Source organism: Physeter macrocephalus, chromosome 7 (assembly GCF_002837175.3).
Source record: "Physeter macrocephalus isolate SW-GA chromosome 7, ASM283717v5, whole genome shotgun sequence".
NCBI lineage: Eukaryota > Metazoa > Chordata > Mammalia > Artiodactyla > Physeteridae > Physeter > Physeter macrocephalus.
The window spans coordinates 147,616,212-147,637,448 of record NC_041220.1 but is presented as its reverse complement, the minus strand read 5'-3'; the positions used below and the strand labels follow the sequence as shown (position 1 = coordinate 147,637,448).

Here is a 21,237-nt window from a genome sequence, read left to right as displayed (position 1 = left end):
ACCCGTGTCCCCTGCATCGGCAGGCGGACTCTCAACCACCGCGCCACCAGGGAAGCCCTTGAGAGCCTTTTAAAGCGATCACAGTCCCCTGGCGACTGGGAGCAACTAGGGACAAGAATGAAACAGTGTTTCTCTTTGTTTTCAAAACTCCCCGCCTTCCCCACCCAGAGAACATGCAGGAAAGAAAACAAAAGTACAGAATAAATAGACTTCGACGCCCTTCGTCTCCCTGTTTTCTTGTTTAAAAAGCCCAAACTTTCATCCCTCCTCTAAAACCAACGGTGCAAACGGGTAGGCTTCCAGTTTAGAGGTTCCAGTTGGCTTTGTTGAACATTGTATTTTATTATTATTATTTTTTAACATTTTAAATGTCTGCAGAAAACCTTCTTTGGGGCTTTTTTTTTCTTCATCCTTTAGAACTCTCTGATATGCTCCTTGTGAGTTATATTCCATTTTGAGTCAAACCTCTTTCCTCTCATGGAATATGGTCAGCGTTATGCAGCTTTTTCGGGTGGGGCGGCGCTTCCAGGCAAGTGGGATCTTAGTTCCTCGACCAGGGAGGGATCGAACCCGCGACCCCTGTGGTGGAAGCGCAGAGTCTTAACCACTGGACGGCCAGGGAAGTCCCTATGCAGCTATCTTCGTGTGTTTCCATGGTAACGTGTTACCAAAGTGATTCTGAGAAAAAAACGAGCATTTTCTCAGCAGCTGGGAAGTGGGGAAAGACCCCAGGAGGAGGGTGCTCCCCGCAGACCCCAAGTGCAAGGAAATCAGCCCTGGGCCCCAGGAATGTAGTAAGCTGGGGGGGCAGCAGGGCTTGCGGGACAGAGCCGATGGACCCCTGAATCGAACAAACTCGGTCTTTGTCTCCAGGGTGCCTGTGAGCCTGGTCTTTGCGAGCAGGGGAATTTAAATGTTCGCAAGTCACCCTAGCGCCCCCAGGGTCTGTTTCTTTACTTAGACTTTGCGCCTTTACAACTGGCCTAACCGGTTAGGCAGGTGACCGCGGAGGCGTGACCAAGGAGGCATGACCGGTCGGCCCGCCGTCCCCGCGCCCCCAAGGTCTGCCTGAGCCCCTTGGAAACCTCACTCGCTCTCAGAGCCCTTGCTGCCCCGTCCACGGGCAGGGCAGTGGGGCGCTTTGCACGGGCTGTTTCTGACCCCCCGTTACTGGCCTGCGTGCAAGTTTCTCTGCCTGCCCCCTCTCCTCCGCCTCTGGGGGCAAAGCATGTCACCTGCCTTCTCAGGAAACAAAGGATGTTGCAGCCCTCAGCCTCTGCAGCGGCCCCCGACGGTGGGGATTCAGGATGGAGAAAAACAGGATCCTGGCCTTAGAGAGTTAAGGTGCACACCAGAGGAATGCTTTCAGTGAGCCCAGACCCCTGCATCTCCCCATACACAGAAAAGCGCTACATTCACGCACTTGAGAAGTCTGTTTTGCTTTAATTAGCAGCCATCTTTTCATGTTCAGCTACCTGGGATGTTTTTGGTTTTGTTTTTGAATCTCCTGTCTATCCAGGCTCCTCCCGGACCTCTTGGGAACAGTCCCTCAGAGCGATCTGAGAGCCTGCGTCCAGGGCTTCAGTCCTCACAAAGTCCACTGAAGAAAGCATAATTCTCACCTTTTAGGTTGTGCTTTTTTTTCCCCATCAATACCTCGAAATGAAAGCTCTGCAGCAGTGTGAGTATGCTCTGCGGAGTCTGGGGGACCCGCTCAAATATCCAAACTAGGGAAATTTCACAGAGAGGATAACAAAGCTTTGGCTGGTCTCGAACATCAGCCTATTAAAACACGCAGTGGAGGATTCAGCAGACGGTGTTGACACAATTGGATTTTCAAAAAACGCGAAAGGACAAATTTAGCTCCTTATCACACCGTGCACAGAAATGAGCTCAAAATCCACCAGAGACCCACACAGAAGAGACAAATCGACAACTTTCCAAAGAAAACTTAGGAGAAAATCTTTGTCCTCTTAGGAGGAAGGAATTTTCTAGATAAGATAGCAAAAGCCTGATCTGTGTGTGTGTGGGGGGGGATTAGAGTTTATCAAATTTCAAAGCACGCCTTAAGAAAATGAAAAGATACACTGCAGACTGGGAGAAAATATTTGCAAATGAATGCAACTCAATAATAAGACAAATGAAAAAAAGAAAAAAAAAGAGGGGATATAGGTTTATGTATAACTGATTCACTTTGCTGTGTTCCTGAAAGTAACACAACATTGTAAATCAACTCTACCCCAATAAAAATTTTTTGAAAATAAGACAAATGATCTAATAAATGGGCAAAAGATGTCAACAGATATTTTACTAAAGATGACAGGGAATGACCAATAAGCACATGAAAAGATGCTCAACCTTATTACTGATTAGAGAAATGCAAATCAGAACCGCAGCGACATACCACTTCCTGCCCATTTGGATGGTTAGAATAAAAAAAAAAAAACTGGGGCTGCCCTGGTGGCGCAGTAGTTGAGAATCCGCCTGCCGATGCGGGGGACGCGGGTTCGCGCCCCGGTCCGGGAGGATCCCACGTGCCGCGGAGCGGCTGGGCCCGTGAGCCGTGGCCGCTGAGCCTGCGCGTCCGGAGCCTGCGCTCCGCAGAGGGGGAGGCCACAACAGTGGGAGGCCCGCGTACCGGAAAAAACAAACAAACAAACAAAAACATAGCCATGTATTCCTTTCCTATAGCGCCGCTTTTGCAGAGGCCTGCGTACCACAAAATAAATAAATAAATAAAAAGTTAAAAAAAATGACAAGTATTGGTGAGAATATGGAGAAATCAGAACATTCATCCACTGGGTTGTTTTTTTTTTTTTTTCCCCAGGGTGGTTAAAAATACGAGTTTGGAAGCAAGCAGTCTTGGGTGCAAATTCCTAGTTCTGTTTCTTCATTATGATGTCTTTGGGTCCATCACTGAAACTCAAGCTCAGTTGATGCCACTATAGCACGAGATGTATACAGCTGTCAATTTTCTTTTTATAAACTTTCTTACGTTGAGATAATTATAGATTCACGTGCAGTTGTAGGAAATAACACCAGAGCTTCTATGTGCCCTTGCAGTTATAGGAAATACCACCAGAGCTTCTATGTGCCCTTTACCTGTTTCCCCTCAACCATACAGCTCTAGTAATACAGTACGGTAACCAGAATACGGGCAGGGATGCAATCATCAATCTTGCTCAGATTTCCTCAGTTTTGCTTGTGAGGACACGGAGAAGACGGCCATCTACACGCCCAAGAGAGACACCTCAGGAGGAACCAACCCTACCCACACCTGGATCTCGGACTTCCAGCCACCAGGACTGGGGGAAATAAACGTCTATTGTTTGAGGGACCTGGTCTGGGGTGCTTTGTTATGGCAGCTCAAGAAGACCCACCCAAGCGTTCCAAGAGTCCTCTATCAAGCTGTATCATTTTGCCTATGGATGTCTAGTGGTCTCAGCATCAGTTGTTGAAAAGACCATCCTTTCTCTAAGGCACTGCCTTTGCACTTGTTCAAACCCTTGCTTTCATTTACGGGAAAGAGTAGGTGCCCATGCCAGGGTATTGGACGATGAAATAATCAGGGACATCAAATGCTTGGTACACATCTGGTCCCCAAAACTGGGTGCTTTCTATACTGGTCTTGGCCCACTACTGAAACCTGCAAGGTCTATAAACGCTTTTCTGGAGGAGGACACAGTCTTGATGAAGAGCTAAGATCTAGACAGGCTGACAGAGTGTGTGTCTATTAGTTTCCTGGGGTGGTTGTAATAAATGACCACAAACCTGAGGCTTGGAACACTAGAAGACCATCCTCCCCCATCCTGGAGACCAGACGCCTGAGGCCAAGGGGTCCCAGGGCTGCGCTCCCTCCAGAGGCTCCAGGGGAGGGTCCTTCCCGCCTCTTCCAGCTTCTGGGGGCTCCAGGCGTCCCTGGGCTCGTGGCCGCCTCCCTCCCGTCTCTGCCTCTGTCTTCCTGGAGCTTCTCCTCTGTGTCTGGGTCTCTCCTCTTCTGTCTCTTAGAAGGACACCTACCAGAGCAGATTGCTTTGAAAAGGAAGCAGTACAAGGGTTTCTTCCCAACTTGTTTTCCTACTGTCTTTTCCCAAACTGCCATGGTTATATTTTTACAAATCTCTTGTAGAGGTTCCTGGTTCCTTGAACAGTAAATAATCGAAAAATAGTTCTTGGATGACTTAGTAAAGGACTCATTCCAAGAACTTACAGGAAAAGGCAGGGGGTAAAAAAAGACCTTGAGAAACTGCTCTAAAAGGGCATGTCTTTCAACATTTCCTACAAAGCACTTGGCCAGAGAAATATCTTTGTGCCTTTTGTTGATACCAAGGAGTGGCCTTCCAGAAAAATTATTTCGCATAACAAGCAGCAACAAGCTGGCAGAGTTAACCAACCCCACCAGGAAATCCGTGCATGTATCATGCAGACTGGGGGTGTCAAGCCCAAACATGGTGGGGGACCCACCAGAGACCAATGCATGTGATTTGTTTTTTCTTTCTTCCCCACCTTTATTATCATTGACATGCAAACATGGTGTAAGTTGAAGGTTGCAACGTAATGATTTCATATATTTATTTATTTTTGAAATTCTGTGATCCATTTATTTATTTTTAGGCCACACTGCATGGCATGTGGGATCCTAGTTCCCTGACCAGGGATCCAACCTGCGCCCCCTGCATTGGAAGCTCGGGGTCTTCACTACTGGACCACCAGGGAAGTCCTGATTTCATGTGTTTATAAATCTTGCCCAACGGTCACCACCAAGCATGAGCTAACACCTCCACCAGGTCACATAGTTGCCCTTTCTTCTCGGTGATGAGAACGTTTAAGATCTACTCTCTTAGCGACTCTCGAGTACGTAATACAGTATCGTTAGCTTTCATCACCGCGCTGTACACTAGCTCGCCCTGTTCCCTGTTCTGTCTGTCCCCACCCCCAAGCTGTGTGTCTACGTGACATCAAGTCCCATCTTTCTCTCCCCCGTTAGCGGTTTGTTCTGGCGACAGTCCAGTGCTAGGCTTTTTGTTTTTTTTTTTTTAACTTAAAAAAAAAATTAATTGGCATACAGTTGATTTACAATGTTGTGTCAGTTTCTGCTGTACAGCAAAGTGAAGCAGTTATATGTATACATATGTCACCTCTTTTTGTGATTTCCTTCCCATTTTTTCCCCTTTTTAAAAGCATACAATTTGATTATTATATTAAACTTGCTGATTCTCTCTGCTCATTATCTTGGTTAACAATTGGTGCTGTCTAGAGACTGTCATACAGAGTGAAGTAAGTCAGAAAGAGAAAAACAAATATCGTAGATTAACGCATATATGTGGAACCTAGAAAAATGGTACAGATGAACCGGTGTGCAGGGCAGAAATAGAGACACAGACGTAGAGAACAAACGTACGGACACCAAAGGGGGAAAGCGGGGGGTGGGTGGTGGTGGTGTGATGAATTGGGAGGTTGGGATTGACACGTACACACTGATATGTATTAAAGAGATAACGAATAGGAACCTGCTGTATAAAATAAATAAATTTTTAAAAAAAACAAAAAAATCCCGAACAACAACAAAAAATATTCCAATTTTGTTTCTGAGGATGATGGAAAGAGTTGGTAGATAAGACAGTAGTGGTATATAAGACATTACCTTAAGGCACTAAGGTAAAAATGGCATGGTACCCTAAAGGGCAGAGATCTATGAAATCGGGAAGGAGAATTGGTCTACTTTTCCTAATTCAGGTGTGGTGGCCAAAAGAAACCCCATTTTAGTTCAAGTTGTTTGCATTTCCACACCAAAACTCGTTAGCATTAGGATAACTCATATGCACATTCAAGCACCAGGACTGGACCAAATGACTTTGAATAACAAAAATACTTGCTGTGTTCCTGTAAATCTACACACCTTAATCCAGCTGGCCAGCTCAATACATCTGGAAATGTTTTTTCTTCACCTGCCATTTCATCCTGCCCCAAAATAATTGGATAATATTTCTAGAACAATTAAATGTGTTTTTTTTTTTAAAAAAAACTCCTATGTACCAAAATATTAGTGATAGTATAGGTCAAATCACATCTCTCAAGGATTCAACTTATGTAATTCTGCAGTCCTGACATTACACAGCACGAATTCTGGCATTGGCATTCTTCAGGAAATAACATCGTATTACACCTCTTGGATGGATATTATTTAGACGTCGTTAAAATGTTCTTATAGGTTCTTGTATGTTCTCATGTATTGATTTAGCACATGTCAGAGTGCCTGCCATTTGCAGAGAACTCAAGAAACCATGGGATGGGTGGATAGATGGATGATGGATGGATGGATGGATGGATGGACGAAAGGATGGATGGATGGATGAAAGGATGGATGGATGGACGAAAGGATGGATGGATGGATGAAAGGATGGATGGATGGACGAAAGGATGGATAGATGATGGATGGATGGATGGATAGGTGGATAGGTGGATGGATGGATGGGTGAAATTGAGAAGTCAATGCTAGGAGAGTGGGCAGCATGCCTGGAGAGAACTTACGAGATTTCCGAGGGTGAGAAGTAAACAGTTCTACTCATTTTACTGCTACCATCAATTCTGAAAAAAACCCGTTTGGTTATTTTAATTTATGGCAGGAGGAAGGCGTCACATTCCCGTGTTATTCCAATGGCTCAGAACACACCCCAACACACATCAGAAGGAGACCTCATTGCTGTCTTAAAATTTTAATTGCAGTGTGCTAGCCTCTGTCCAAACGTGAGGACAGACCCTAGAATGCACAACAGAAATCCATTTTAAGCGTACACTTTAAGCCAATGAGCAATCGACCATAGGCAGTGGAGAATCCTCTTCTCCAGAGAAGCTGGACCGCACTCAGATGTTCATCTTCTGGAATCCTCCTCTCACGGATGCCAGACTCAGGCTTCCGTTTCTTCTAGTCCAACACTGTAGCTCAGAGCACAGACGCTCTTTCCCCAACACAAAGTTACGGGATAACTCTAATGGTTGGTGATCACCCCACGCAAACCACCCAAGGACTACGTCCCTATGGCTATTTCCAAGTAGCCCCTGAAGCATCACCTGTGTGAAACCAACCAAGACTACCGATCATTCACCCATAGATAAAAAGAAACAACCCCTCCGTAGCTCACACCTCACACAAGTGAATGTCACAACGAACCCCAGAAGTCCAGCCAGATCTCAGACGGATTTGAACACAGCCCTCTCAAGCTTCTTCCAAACCTGTGTCTAATGAACTCATGATTTTCAATTGCACACGTGTGATAAACCATTCAAACATTTAAAAGCTGCATTTCCTTCTCTTCAGTATAGCGACTGACATCCAGCTTTACTTATCCTATGGTGGCAACCAACAATGACCCTGGGAGAAGCTCCAAAATACGGCATTCATTTCCAGATGCTTCTGGAGGTGAGGCTTTCTCATGGAATAAAGTGTCTAGTGTCATCAGACGGAGAACTGTCCCGAAAGAACCGAGTTGACATGGCTTGGAGAGCATAGTAACTCCATACTGTGAAGTGAGGTAGCGTGACCCAGCGAAGGACAGCCCAGTGTCCTGGACCGCACACGGGTTTGCCTCGGAACAAACAGCCTCAACCAAATCCAGTTACCGTGAGCGCACGGCCACCAGACACCCCTCAGCGTAAACCCTTGGTTCTTCTACACCAGTAGGTCAACCAGTTTGGAAGCGGTCACCTCTCCCAAGCCAGCTGGAATCTTCCTTCCAAATATCTGTGACACATCTCCATGGGGCATCTGTCAATGCACTTGGAAGTCCTCTTGGGCCTTTTTGCCGAAGAGGAACCACAGCTGTGGTGTTTCTCAGCCGTGCTTGGAAAGGTCCACGCTGGAGTCACACTCAAGACATCCGAACGCTTGCTTAGCCTTCACGGAAAGGACTTTTCATTCTGCAAAGTCCCAGGGCACTCACTACCTCTCCTCGTGTCACGAGCGCTGGGACGGAAGCTCTGCGATGACATCTAACCCTACGGAGGATGGACACGGCAGCACCTGTCCAGGACAGAGTCCTGAGCTCCTTCGAGCAAGACCAGAGACCCAGGGTTGACCAGAAGGCTATTCCTGTTCCCTTTTGCTGACAAGGTGTAAAGGAGATGCAACCTCCTGGGGAACCCCCAGGAGGCATGGGTAGCTGGGGTCACACAGGCCTTTGAGCTGGGTTTTGGATGGACCACGTGACTTGACATGAAGCACTCAAGCTGGTCAACCAGAAAGAGAGGCACATCGTTGAAGAGTCTTTCCCTCGGAAAGGACTCGAGATGTTCATGGAACAGGACCACCCAACGCAATGGCGCCATCACTGCAGGAAGCGGTCCAGCTTCTCCTGAATCCGGACAAACGCATCCTTCCCCAGGTAATCGATGCACCCCTCCTCCCACTTCCTCCGTTCCTCCTCGGGACTCAGTGCCTTGACCTTTTCTTCGATGGAAATCTCGGAGACGGAGAGGGCCAGGCCCACCTAGGGAAGACAAGCCCACAGGAGATGGTGTCAGAAAAACCGTCGTCAGAGAGCGACAGCCGGCCTGGGCATCCACCTGGCTGAGCAACCGGTTCCACAGACAAACCTCACCACGTCTCAGGGAGGTGACGCTGACAGTTCCCACTTTGCTTCTGAACAAACCACACGCTGAATTTAATATAACCTTCTTACAGGAAGATGCTTTGCTGGCCTGACTTTTCTGAAATTTTATGCTTTATCATTGTATTTGTGTCCACTTGTTCCTAAGACTTGTTTTCATGTCTAGCCACTAAATCCTTTCACACACACTTACATGATCATCTTAATCTTTCCACCCACCAAAAAAAGGTTCTGTATCTGCTATAATTAAAATGGACAACCAACAAGGACCTACTGTAGAGCGCAGGGGACTCTGCTCAATATCATGTCACAACCTAAATGGGAAAAGAATTTGAAAAAAGAATAGATACCTATCTATGTACAGCTGAATCAGTGTGCTGTATACCTGAAACTATCACAGCATTGTTAACCAACTATACTCCAAAATAAAATAGAAAGTTAAAAAAGAAAAAAAACGTTCTGTATCCCTGTGTGTAACCAAACTACGCGAAACGAAGAAAAGGTTCATATTGTGTAAATAAAGTGTATGACATTTCGGACAGCCTGGCAAGACCATTTCAATACTAATTTAAATCTTTTTTTTTTTTTTTTTTTTTTGCCATAGCAGGGTTTCCATCTTCTTAAAGCATACGTATGAGGAAAATTACAAATATGCAAATGTGTACACACACACACACACACACACACACCCCTGACTTTTGGTTGGTACTCAAACAGATCAGCAAAAGTGGGGGTGGGGGGAGGACAGTACTGGACATCAGACAGTTATGCTACAGTTTCTATCCACTAGGCATGCAGCACTTTCTCCACTGTTTATCTGCCACTTTCTCCACTGTTTATCTGCCACTTTCTCCACTGTTTATCTGCCACGATGCTTTCTAAGAGTTTTTACATATAAGGTTCTGCTTTCTACACTCTTCCCCGCACATTTTATAGAAACATCGCCAACGCGTTGGTCAAAGAAACTGCAAGAGTGAAAGCAAGATCTTTTCTAGGATAGCTCAGCACGTTTCCCCGCTAAGAGCGCTTGGATTGGGGCTCCGTGAGTTCCCGGGAATGAAAACTTTCTGGAAAGAATGCGACAAAGGGGCCTAGTTCTCAGCAGAAAGCAGCGTGGCGATCGCACCTTCCTCGGTAACAAGAGGAGATGAGCACCTGAGAAAACAACATTCTCCCTTGATTTTATGAAACACGGAACGATACCAAATACCAAATTAGGGTCCTCCCGCGTACAGCGGAAACATGTTTAGCAGGAGAACATCAAAGCGCCCCAGTTGCGCGGATAAACGGGAAACTGAGCCCCTGTTTCTTGGGTGCTCACAAAACCAGCCTCACCGGGATGCCCTCCCAGGTGAATGCATCACCCCAGAAGGCAGGGATGCTCTTGGCAGCCTCACTGGGAGCCGCTGGGCTGCAGCCCCAGTGGTGGGACCAGAGTTTTTATCTTTATGAGCCAGGCACTAACCAGGGCTTCCTCCAGACCACCCTCCGGTCTAATCCCCCACCAGCTCTACAAGGTGGGCACCCTTGTCTCCATCTCGTGGGTGTTCAGAGAAGGACGTGGACTCACCCACAGTCCCAAACCTACCGCACGGCTGAGCTGTCAGAGGGAGGTCTGCCCCACATCCCTCCCACCCATAGCACGCAACCCACCGATAACTCTACGTCCAATTCCGGGAGCCTCAGAATCATTATGCACAGGCTGAACTGGTGAAGGGACTCCCATTCCACACGCAATACAACACTGTAAATCAACTATACTTCCATGTAAAGAAAAAAGTAGAGTTTCAGAAGAAACCTTCACCAACAGCGCCAGACATACATTCACGATACTGAGGCTGGCATTTGCTAGGCTGACAAAGTAAGAGGGAGGAAAAGTGTTCCCATTTTCTCCAAGGGTAAATTCTGGTCAAAGCATCCAGCAAACTACAATATCTAGTATATCCTAGACCATATACCGAATATATGCTCCTGTAAACTGAATATGTGTGTCCCCCCTCAAACTCATATATTAAATCCTAACCCCCAAAGTGATGGTGTTAGGAGGAGGGGTCTCTGGGAGGTGATGAGGTCATGAGGGTGGAGCCCCCTTGATGGGATTAGTGCCCTTATAAAAGAGACTCCAGAGAAGAGATAAATTAGGAGTTTAGGATTAATAAATACATACTATTATATATAAAATAGATAAACAACAAGGACCTACTGTATAGCACAGGGAACTCTACTCACTATCTTATAATAACATATAATGGAAAAGAACCTTAAAAAAAAGAGAAAAAAATATATAATCACTTTGCTGTATACCTGAAACTAACACGACATTGTAAATCAACTATACTTCAATTAAAAAATAAATTAAAAAAAAGAGAGACCCCGGAGAGCTCCCTCACCCCTTCCTCCATGTGAGGAACCAGCAACAAGACACCCTCTGTGAGCCAGGAAGTGGGCTCTCACCAGACACCAAGGTCCAGCCTCCAGAACTGCTAGAAATACCTTTCTTATTATTCATAAGCCACCCAGACTATGGTGTTTTTTTTACAGCAGCCTCAACAGACAAAAACACAATTCAAAAAATCAATACGAATTTTCATCCTATACCCAACACTCAGCTCTAGAGCTGTATTTGCTCTACAAGATCAAAAGGTGTTATTAGATCATGGTTAGAGAGAAATGAGCCTTCATTAAAAGCATCATCGCAGAGCCTGAAGTTTAAGACCAGAACATCTGTAAGAGGAAGAGTCAGGAAGAAAGCATCTTTCATTTTCTTCTTCAAGAAGAAATCAACGCATGCTCGATTTGGATTGAAAGGTTCCCCCCCCACCACCAAATTTCCCAGCTTTTATGCTCTTTTTAGACAATGTGCATGAACTTCCAAGCTCACTTTGCAGGAAAACACAGCACAGCCCCACACCTTCAATTAACTTTTGCAGAACAGCTTTTGAAGAGAGAACGGGTGTGATTATCAGAGCAGAGGACAGGAAAGAGGGTGGACCGACCACCGCGGACAAATGCCAGAGAGAAGACAAACGGGCCTGAGGCAGCAGGAGAAGCAGGCAGACTCTTCTCTCCACAAGCGAGGCTCGAAATGGGGGTAACGCCAGTGCGTGTACACAGCCAGCCCAAGTTAGCGCACAGCATCCATCAGGAGAGCTGGACAAGGCAAACAATGAGGACACCACCTCCAAAGCATCCTGGAGACTGGGGTCCCTGGTGACATCCACAGGGGGCTCCCGGCTTGGCTCCAAGGCTTCCTCAGATGGGCCACCTTCCGCGCTCTCCACGGGCTGCTAGAAACATAACCGTTCCATCATTAGTCTGCAGGGGGCTTCACAGGACCGCAGTCTTAAGCAAAATGACAGGGAACTCTTTTTCCTGGGAAAATAAGACCAAACGAATGGGTTGTGCTAAATAAATAAGCCATTTAGTGTGCTTTGCCACTCTGAACTTTTCCCCAGCTTTTTCTTGCACAAGATGAGATGCTGACATTTGTCATGCGATGTAAAGGTTAACTCTTCAAATTAGGAGACTGGGATTGACGCAGACACACGGCTATATATAAACGAGATAACTAATCAGGACCTACCGTACAGCACAGGGAACTCTACTCAATACTCTGTAATGACCTCTATGGGAAAAGAATCTAAAAAAAAGAGTGGATCTATGAAACTAACTCAACATTGTAAATCAACTCTACTCTAGTAAAAATTTTAAAACAACAACAAAAAAACTTTTCAGAGAGGGATACAATTAGTTTAGACCAAATGTCTACGGAAGCATTTGACTAAGATGGTCTGTCAGCGAGATTAAGAGTCTGTCTGGGTTTAATCTTCTGAGGATGCTTGGGAACAAAAGCCCATATTCATGCGGGTAAATTTAGGGGACAAAAAAAAAAAGGGAAAGCCATAATCCTTGAATAGTGATGTGAAACACGGGTGCAAAGTTGTCCCGAAAACTTAACAAAAATTAAGGAAGACATATAGGCCATTTTGATGTTGCAACTTTTTCTTTTCTCAGTCTTCCTAAAGCAAGATATAAGAGAATGACCAAAGGACCGACACATAACTCAGTGATGGAGGAGGGAAAAAAAATCTGAATAGACAACCAGGTCTCCTATCCACCTGGAAAATAAAGAGACTCATCACAACACAATGGAAAAACCATGCAGAAAGGTCAAGGGATGGCTTAGAAGCCCATGGGGCATCTCCTTTGGTGGTCGATGGACAGGCGTGCAGAGACACGGCCATGTTTAAGAAGTAGAAGTAGGGAATTCCCTGGAGGTCCAGTGGTTAAGACCCTGAACTTCCAAGGCAGGGGGCGCGGATTCGATCCCTAGTCAGGGAACTAGGATCTCATATGCTGTGTAGTACAGGAAAAAAAAAAAAAAAAAAAAAGAAGAAGAAGAAGAAACAGAGGTGAGTTATACCGAGCTGGTTTGGGTCTCTGTGAAGTCTGCGAATTGGGTGGAGGGTGGTGACACCGGGTCACACATCACTCCAGCGGAAGTCTCCATTTCCGGCCAACCTATCATCTAAAAAAAAAGAGCAAATGCCAAATTAGGACAACCCTTCGTGCAAATAACTAAAAACACCCAATTGATGCTTTTCTGCCTCCAAATATGGCTCAGAGGAGCTCGCCAATGCCTGTGTCTGCTGCTTCGTCTTGGGCTCCTTGCATCTAAGCAGGACCACGAGATGAATTCTCACCCACGGCGTTGAGGAGATGTGATGTGAGTCCCCCCCAGACTGGGTGCTGACGTGGGGGACACGTTTCCTACCCTCTGTCCCCAAAGGTCAGGTGAAGAGCCATGTCCCTCCGCAGACAACGTCTTCCAATTGCAGCCGGAATTCCACAGGAAAACGAAACCCTACTGACAACCATTTGAGCGACTATTTTCTCGGCTCTCCCAAAGGCTGGTACACAGCAAAGATCATCCCAGGTGCACAGGACACAACTTAATGCATTACAGGCGATGGATGGCTTTCTCATGGGAGCCTAATCCTTTCTTAAGGAGCCACCGTGGACAAGGGCTTCCTTAGATGGTGACAGAGCAGGCCAAGGGGAGGAATCCTGGATCCCCGAAGACTGCATGGGGCACAGCACATCTTTACCACCTCCGCTGAGTGCGACACACACCAGAAATACACTTGTATGTATTTGGGGGGCTATTTATTACAGTAGCTAGCCCACCCTGATGAATTCAGGGTCGGGGGCCAAGGCCGTGCCCCCAGGCTGGAGCCCATTCAAGTCCAAAGGCTCCAGCAATATAACTAATGAGTGTCGGCCACAGAGAAGAGAACGTGGACACAGCTGCCCATCCTCATGGCAAACACACGGCAGCGCTCGTGTCGTGGGCTGGACTGACCCTGACTGTGGCGGTCAGACAGAGCTAAACAAGTCTCCATCCTGGGAAGGCAGATCCTCCAGCCACTGCCCCAGAGATTCTGAGTGAGTTGACCTGACGTGGAGGCTGGCAACTCATACTCCCAGCTCCCAAATCTCTGGTACCAGCCTTCCCGTTTTGGAGAAAGGGCAGGTCATCCCTGTGTTAACTGAGGCAGCTATGTATGCGTCCAAAGGATATTCACAGAGAGTGAAGTAGGAAGACCAAAGAGTGGGCCACCCTCATGCAGCTTACTGTCTAAGGAGAGAGATGAATGTTCCACCAATAACAGCTATAAGTTGACAATCCTGTAAAATTCTGCCAAGGAAAATGACAGAGAATCAAGGGCGGGTTTATCAAGGTCAGAACGACCTCGTCAGGAGGGGTAAGGACTCCTGAAGGAGTAACATCTGGATCAAAGTTTGAAAGATGAGCAGGAGACGTGGTGAGAAGGAGACAATGGTGAGAAAAGCAGGACAGCACGCACGTGCAAACGTCCTGAGGCAGAGGTAAAGGAGGACATTAGGAAACTGAAGTAAGTTGGCAGTAAAAAGTGCACAAAAGTACGTTTTTGGTGAAATTCAGTAAAAATTTTCTTAATGTAGAAGATAACAGTGTATTCATAAAGTTGCTCTTTTTTAATTTTGCTTTTTCTATCTCATCAACTTGAAAGTGAAAATTAAAATACGGCCTCATAAAAAAGAACAAAATCATGCCATTTGCAGCAACATGGATGGACCTAGAGATGATCATACTATGTGAAGTAAGTCAGACAGAGAAAGACAAATATCGCATGATATCACTTATATGTGGAATCTACAATACGACACTAATGAACTTATCTACAAAACAGAAACAGGCTCACAGATACAGAGAACAGACTGGTGGTTGCCAAGGTTGGGGGGGAGGGATGGATCGGGAGTTTGGGGTTAGCAGATGCAAACTATTATATATAGGATGGATCAACAACAAGGTCCTCCTGTAGAGCCCAGGGAACTATATTCAATATCCTGTGATAAACCATCATGGAAAAGAATATGAAAAAGAATAAATACATGTATAACAATCACTTGGCTGTACAGCAGAAATTAACACAACGCTGGAAAACAACTATAATTCAATAAAATATTTTAAAAAATAAATAAAAACACAAAATACGGGCTCATTCTTCCTGATCTTGATTATGTAAGTGAAAGCCAAAAATAAAAAGTCCTAAAAATTACAGTAGAAAATAAAATGATAACTTTATCCAAAACATGAAAGGCCAGGATAATAACAGCTCTTTTTTTATTAGGTGGTCAACACTGGTTCCTAAATTATACTCATAAACTTCTTATGCATTATTCCTTTTAATCTCACAACAACTCTATGACGTAGAGAGTTTGATCCCTTCTCTTACTGAGGAAAAGTTCAACTTTCAGACAGAGATACTTGTTAAACATGGCAGACGTAGCAAGTGAGAGAAGAGGGATTTGAATTCACACCTCTCTGACCACCAAGCCCTCTACGAGCCCTATTCAATCCACATCATTAATGCATCCTAAGTCTCCCTGGTGTACAAAACACCAAAACAGCCTTTAGGGAGAAAAAAATGACGAATGAGATAATTGCACTATCTACAAATAATAAATACCATAAAAATAAAGAATCTTCTTATCCAATCAGGGTTGGGTAGTGGAATTTTCTAGTTTGAATCCTAACACCCATTTAAAAAAAAAAAACTGGATCAATTACTTACTGTCTCTAAAACTCAAGTTCTTTAATCATACACAGCACAGACTTTTTTTTTTTTTTTACAGCACAGACATTTGATGTAACGAACAAACGAAGCAGTTAGCCTGGCAAACGGTTAAGTGCCAAAAGATTTGAGTAATCTCAGAAAGATTAGTTGAACCGGATTAGGGAAAATGTCAATTCTCTCAGCTTAATTTCTCTCAAGAAAGAACACATGAATAAATTCCACGTGGGCCATCATGAAATCTTATCCTTCCTTGGAAGAGATTTAACTCAGGATTATTTATTTGATAAGAAAGGATGAACTAATAATACAACTTTTCCGTCTGTCTTCTGCAGATGTGTTAGACTCTTACAAATTTAAGCAGGAAAAGAAGTTATGTCAACTCATGCCAACATTTCTGAACGAGACCCCTAGACATAGATACAAACTTCTGAACAAGACCCCTAGACATAGATGCAAACTACTATATATAAAATAGGTAAACAACAAGGATTTACTGTGTAGCACAGGGAACTATATTCAATATCTTGTAATAAGCTATAATGGAAAAGAACATGAAAAAGAATATATACATATATGTACATATATATGTTTAACTGCTATACACTTGAAACTAACACAACATTGTAAATCAACTACACTTCAATAAAAAAAAAGAGGAAAAGAAAAACAATGAACGTTAACTAAAATATAAACTGAAACAGTAATAATAAATATTCCCCTTACTCTTCCTAGCCACAAATAGGGACGTCTTTCTTCACATGTGCGGAAAGCCAGGAGAGAATTCAAAGAGAAGAATTTGATAATATGATGCTGCGACGCCAGCCTTTCAGCCAATGGTTGGCAGGCTTAGGAACACACCTACGTACAATGTGACTTTTGCAAATGGCATTTATTTTTCTCCAGATCCTCAGTATTTCACTGATCTATACCCCTAACTAGCTGCTGGAAGCTTGGGTCACCTTGAAAAGAGAGACTCTCAGACTGGAAACAATTCAGAGGATTCTGAGGTCAAAGAAGACAGAGCAGCTGAAGGACGGAAAGTAGCTTGAGAATCAAATGACTCTTAGCCCAGAAAGATGAAAGCAGAAAGAGAATATCGTAAAGCCAGACGGTGCAGGGAATGGATCGCCAACAGATAGATACAGAATGCTCACATACACAACCCGAGCAGATAAATTCAGAACAAATAATGAAGACACACTCCTTTGCATCACGGACTATCATCTTGTGAAAGTTATGACTGCAAGAGGTGGTGAGAACTAAAAAATGTAAATATACAAATCTATTCAAGAACCGAAGAGGAATTTTTCCACTTTCACTTTCATCAATGGGTGAAGCTACTTGTTTCCCAGTAAACCTCCTGCCAAAAGCAACTTAAAATTCTGCCCCCCCCAAATTTATATATATACATACATACATACATATATATATATATATATATATCTTTTATTTCCCCTCGAGGCAACTGAAAGGCTATAGCCCTGAGCAGCCCATAAATAATGAGGTATCCAAGAGGAACACTCTAAACACAAGCTTTCATTGAGGACTCCACTGAAAAGAGAACCAGAAAAAGACCAACCCTCACAAACACGAAAACCCAGTTTCACTCCAACTCAACCTCTAATAGCATGTGGGCAAACCATCTCTACGAAAACTTCCTGCTGAAAAAAAGAAAAACAACACATAAGAAATGCTCTCTGGATGATACTATGATTCAGAGCCTCAGAGGATCCCTGCCATTTTTCCATACACAATGTCTTGCAGTCAATCAAAAATTAACCAGGGGCTTCCCTGGTGGCGCAGTGGTTGAGAGTCCGCCTGCCGATGCAGCGGACGTGGGTTCGTGCCCCGGTCCGGGAGGATCCCACGTGCCGCGGAGCGGCTGGGCCCGTGAGCCGTGGCCGCTGAGCCTGCGCGTCCGGAGCCTGTGCTCCGCAACGGAAGAGGCCACAACAGTGAGAGGCCCGCATGCCACAAAAAAAAAAAAAAAAGTGCTACAAACCCAAATAGGGTAAATTCAAGTGATAATAAATAATAATTAAGTCATTATGATAAAAACCAGAGCCTAGGATAAAGATGTTAAAAGCAGCCGGACCAAAAAGACATATGACCTTCAAATGTATAAACATAAGACTGGAAGATGAATTCTTGGAGAAATAATGGAAGTCAGATGATTTTGAAAAGTCTTCTGAGTGTCATTGTAAGGTAATTGCCAAGTAAGAATTCCATACCCTTGGTGGGAATGTAAATTGGTGCAGCCACTACAGAGAAGAGGATGGAGATTCCTTAAGAAACTAAAAACAGAGTTACCATATGATCCAGCAATTCCACTCCTGGGCATGTATCCAGAAAAGATGAAAACTCTAATTTGAAAAGACACAGGCACCCCCATGTTCATAGCAGCACTATTCACAAGACATGGAAGCAGCCTAACTGTCCATCGACAGATGAATGGATAAAGAAGACGTGGTACATATATATACAATGGAATACTACTCAGCCATAAAAAAGAATGAAATAACGCCATTTGCAGCAACATGGATGCAACTAGAGAGTGTCATACTGAGTGAAGTAAGTCAGACAGAGAAAGACAAATACCATATGATATCACTTATATGCAGAATCTAAAAAAATGGTACAAATGAGCTTATTTACAAAACAGAAACAGACTCACAGGCATAGAAAACAAACGTATGGTTACCAAAGGGGAAGGGGGGGAATAAATTAAGAGTTTGGGATTAGCAGACACACATTACTATATATAAAATAGATAAACAAAGACCTACTGTTTAGCACAGGAAGCTATATTCATTATCTTATGATAACCTATAATGGAAATGAACCTGAAAAAGTATATACATATATATATATATGACTGAATCACTCTGTTGTACACCTGAAACCAACACAACACTGTAAATCAACTATACTTCAATTTAAAAAATATACGTATATACCATTTCCCAAGGGAGGGGAAAAAACCCAAAGGATTAGAGACTCCAAAAATAGATCCACCTAATAACGTGTGAGTATCTGACTGACGGCCAAGGAGACATGACAAAGCAGTGGAGACGTAATAGTTTTGACTGCAAACCATGCTGAGTTCATTACAGATCCACACATAACAGCGATGTATGTGGACCCCAAACTCATTCATCACATAACATCAATTCCAGATCAATTATATACTTTAATGTAAAAAGTAAAAAGAATAAAAAATCCGTAAGACGTCAGAGGTGATTAGCTTTATGACCCTGATTTAGAGACAGATTTCCTAAAAGGTAAACAAAACCCACTACTCTTATAGGAAACATTAACAAATTGGTCTAAACTAGGTACTTCTTTTCATGCAAGGATACCATTTAGAAATTAACCATAGCAAAAACAACCAATAACTTCAAAACAACAAGGAAAGGCATCCCTAATCTTTCCACTAACTGCATTTCCCGACCCAAGAGGCTGCAGGACAGGACACTTGGCTGAGAAGATAACAAACTGCAAAAATATTTATCTAACACATGCTTTTATATGGGAAATAAATGAGATATTCAACTTTTGAAAACGGAGACCTTCTCCTCGACACTGCCATGACTATACCAAAGGCTGCTATCTGGAATAAGGATCCCAGATCCAGACACCCAGCTCTTCCGCAGTTACAGGAATTTATGAAAATAATCGTTTTGGTTTTTTGGACTGGTTCCAAATCCCCAAAATAAAGAACCCAGAGTGAACCATTCAATGGATGGCCGGTAGGTGGCAGCAATGCTACATAATTAGTTGCAAGGATGGCCTGGGAGTGTAAAATAACGACATATACACACACACACTGCAAAAAAGCACCCCTCCCTTATAGAAGGGCAATGACCTTCTCATTTTTAGAGACACATGCTCATCATAAGATAGTCAATCAATAGAGATTTTCTTAAATGCTAATCTCTTCCAGAAACACATCCTGAAATAATGTGTTTCACCACTCAGCCCTTTCTCCGGTCAACTTGACCCCTAAAATTAACCATCACAGTTGGAAAGAGTTTTCTGAGAGATACTCCACAGACTCTAAGTGTCAAACACCTAATGGGAATGCGGACTCTTCTCAAAAATCCCGGCACAAAGGACCTACTGTATAGCACAGGGCATTAAATTCAATATCTTGTAATAACCGATAATGCAATACAATCTGAAAAAAATAACTGACGCACTTTGCTGGACACCTGAGACTAACACAATATTGTAAATCAACTCTACTTCTATTTTAAAATGTCCCATCACAGGCACGCCTCCTCCTAGCAGGACAGGAAGCTGTTTTTCCACGTAATGTAAGAGCTTCATGACAGACTACACATTCCTGGAAGCAGCAGATGCTCTTTATTTAACTCACAGAAGGCACTTCCTGGGGCCAGAGCCAGGCAATGGGGACCTCACGGTACAGGAGAAGGAATAAAAAAACTAGGAAACGCTCACTTTCGACCACTTCCACAGTCCAAACCTAGAGCTTTTTCAATTGGTTTGGATGGCTATGAAATCACAACTGAAAAATTATTACTGCATGGAAGTTGCCTGGACATAATTGATTCCACATTAAAGTGTAGGGTGCCTTCCACAAAAATGTTTGCTAAAATTTATCCATCAACTGTTTATAATCATCAAGAAACATCTCTATTCGAAATACCCATAAAAGGACAACTTCCCTTCCATCCAGTCCCCAAATCCAACCCCAGCAATGAACTCATGTTAATTGTGAGATATGAAGGGACTTAAAATGACTTTGAATGTGAGGATTTAAAATGGGAACTCTTTCATCGCCAGACATTCAACTCACCTATTTCCCAGAAATCGGGGATGGATAAACAGCAGCCTGATTTAGCCTTACTGGTTTGCAAATAAAGTGCGCTTTTATTTTTCGTCTCTGCGGGAAGAATTTCTGCAGATCCAGCCTCACTAGAAGTGACCAAATGGGTCCACATGAATGTATCCAAGTCCTCTTCAAGCTGGGGGTTTAACTGCAACCTCTCAGGACGCAAAGGTGCGTTGCTGGCAGGTGGCTTGGAGGAGGATGAAAGCACTGCCCTTTGAACCTGGAAATCTGGGGACGCCACTCATATCTGGAGGAGACTGAACATCTGTTCTTCACGTTATTAGTTTTCTGTGGCTGCCGTGACACAGGACCACAAACTAGGTGGCTTAAAACAATGCCATCATCAAAAAATGTACAAACAATAAATACTGGCAAGCATGTGGAGAAAAGGAAACCCTCCTGCACTGTTGGTAGGAATGTCAACTGGTAGAGCCACTGTGGAGAACACGATGGAGGTTCCTCAAAAAACTAACAGCAGAGCTACCATATGACCCAGCAAGCCCACTCCTGGGCATAAACCCGGAGAGGACCATAATTAGAAAAGACACATGCACCCCTATGTTCACTGCAGCACTGTTTACAGTAGCCAGGAAATGGAAGCAACCTAAATATCCATCAACAGAGGAACGGATAAAGAAGATGAGGTACATCTATA

The 21,237-nt window shown here is 44.0% G+C and overlaps 1 protein-coding gene across 12 annotated transcripts in view; it reads right to left on the bottom strand.

Moving 5' to 3' along the window:
• GYG2 (glycogenin 2) overlaps window positions 1–21,237 on the bottom strand; it is a 46,692-nt gene that overhangs the window by 4,342 nt on the left and 21,113 nt on the right. For 4 of the 12 annotated variants that reach the window (XM_028492491.2, XM_055086293.1, XM_028492495.2 and 1 more), the window contains 3 exons: window positions 13,030–13,134; window positions 11,518–11,893; window positions 7,037–8,486 (listed from right to left, as the gene is read on the bottom strand). In XM_028492491.2, coding sequence (XP_028348292.1) covers window positions 7,996–8,486; window positions 11,518–11,893; window positions 13,030–13,134 — 972 coding nt within the window. In that variant the 3' untranslated portion in view covers window positions 7,037–7,995. Of the gene's footprint in view, window positions 1–6; window positions 679–3,771; window positions 4,017–7,036; window positions 8,487–11,517; window positions 11,894–13,029; window positions 13,135–21,237 lie in introns of those variants that run through there. The other 8 variants (XR_008617959.1, XR_008617958.1, XR_008617960.1 and 5 more) reach the window with 7 other exon arrangements.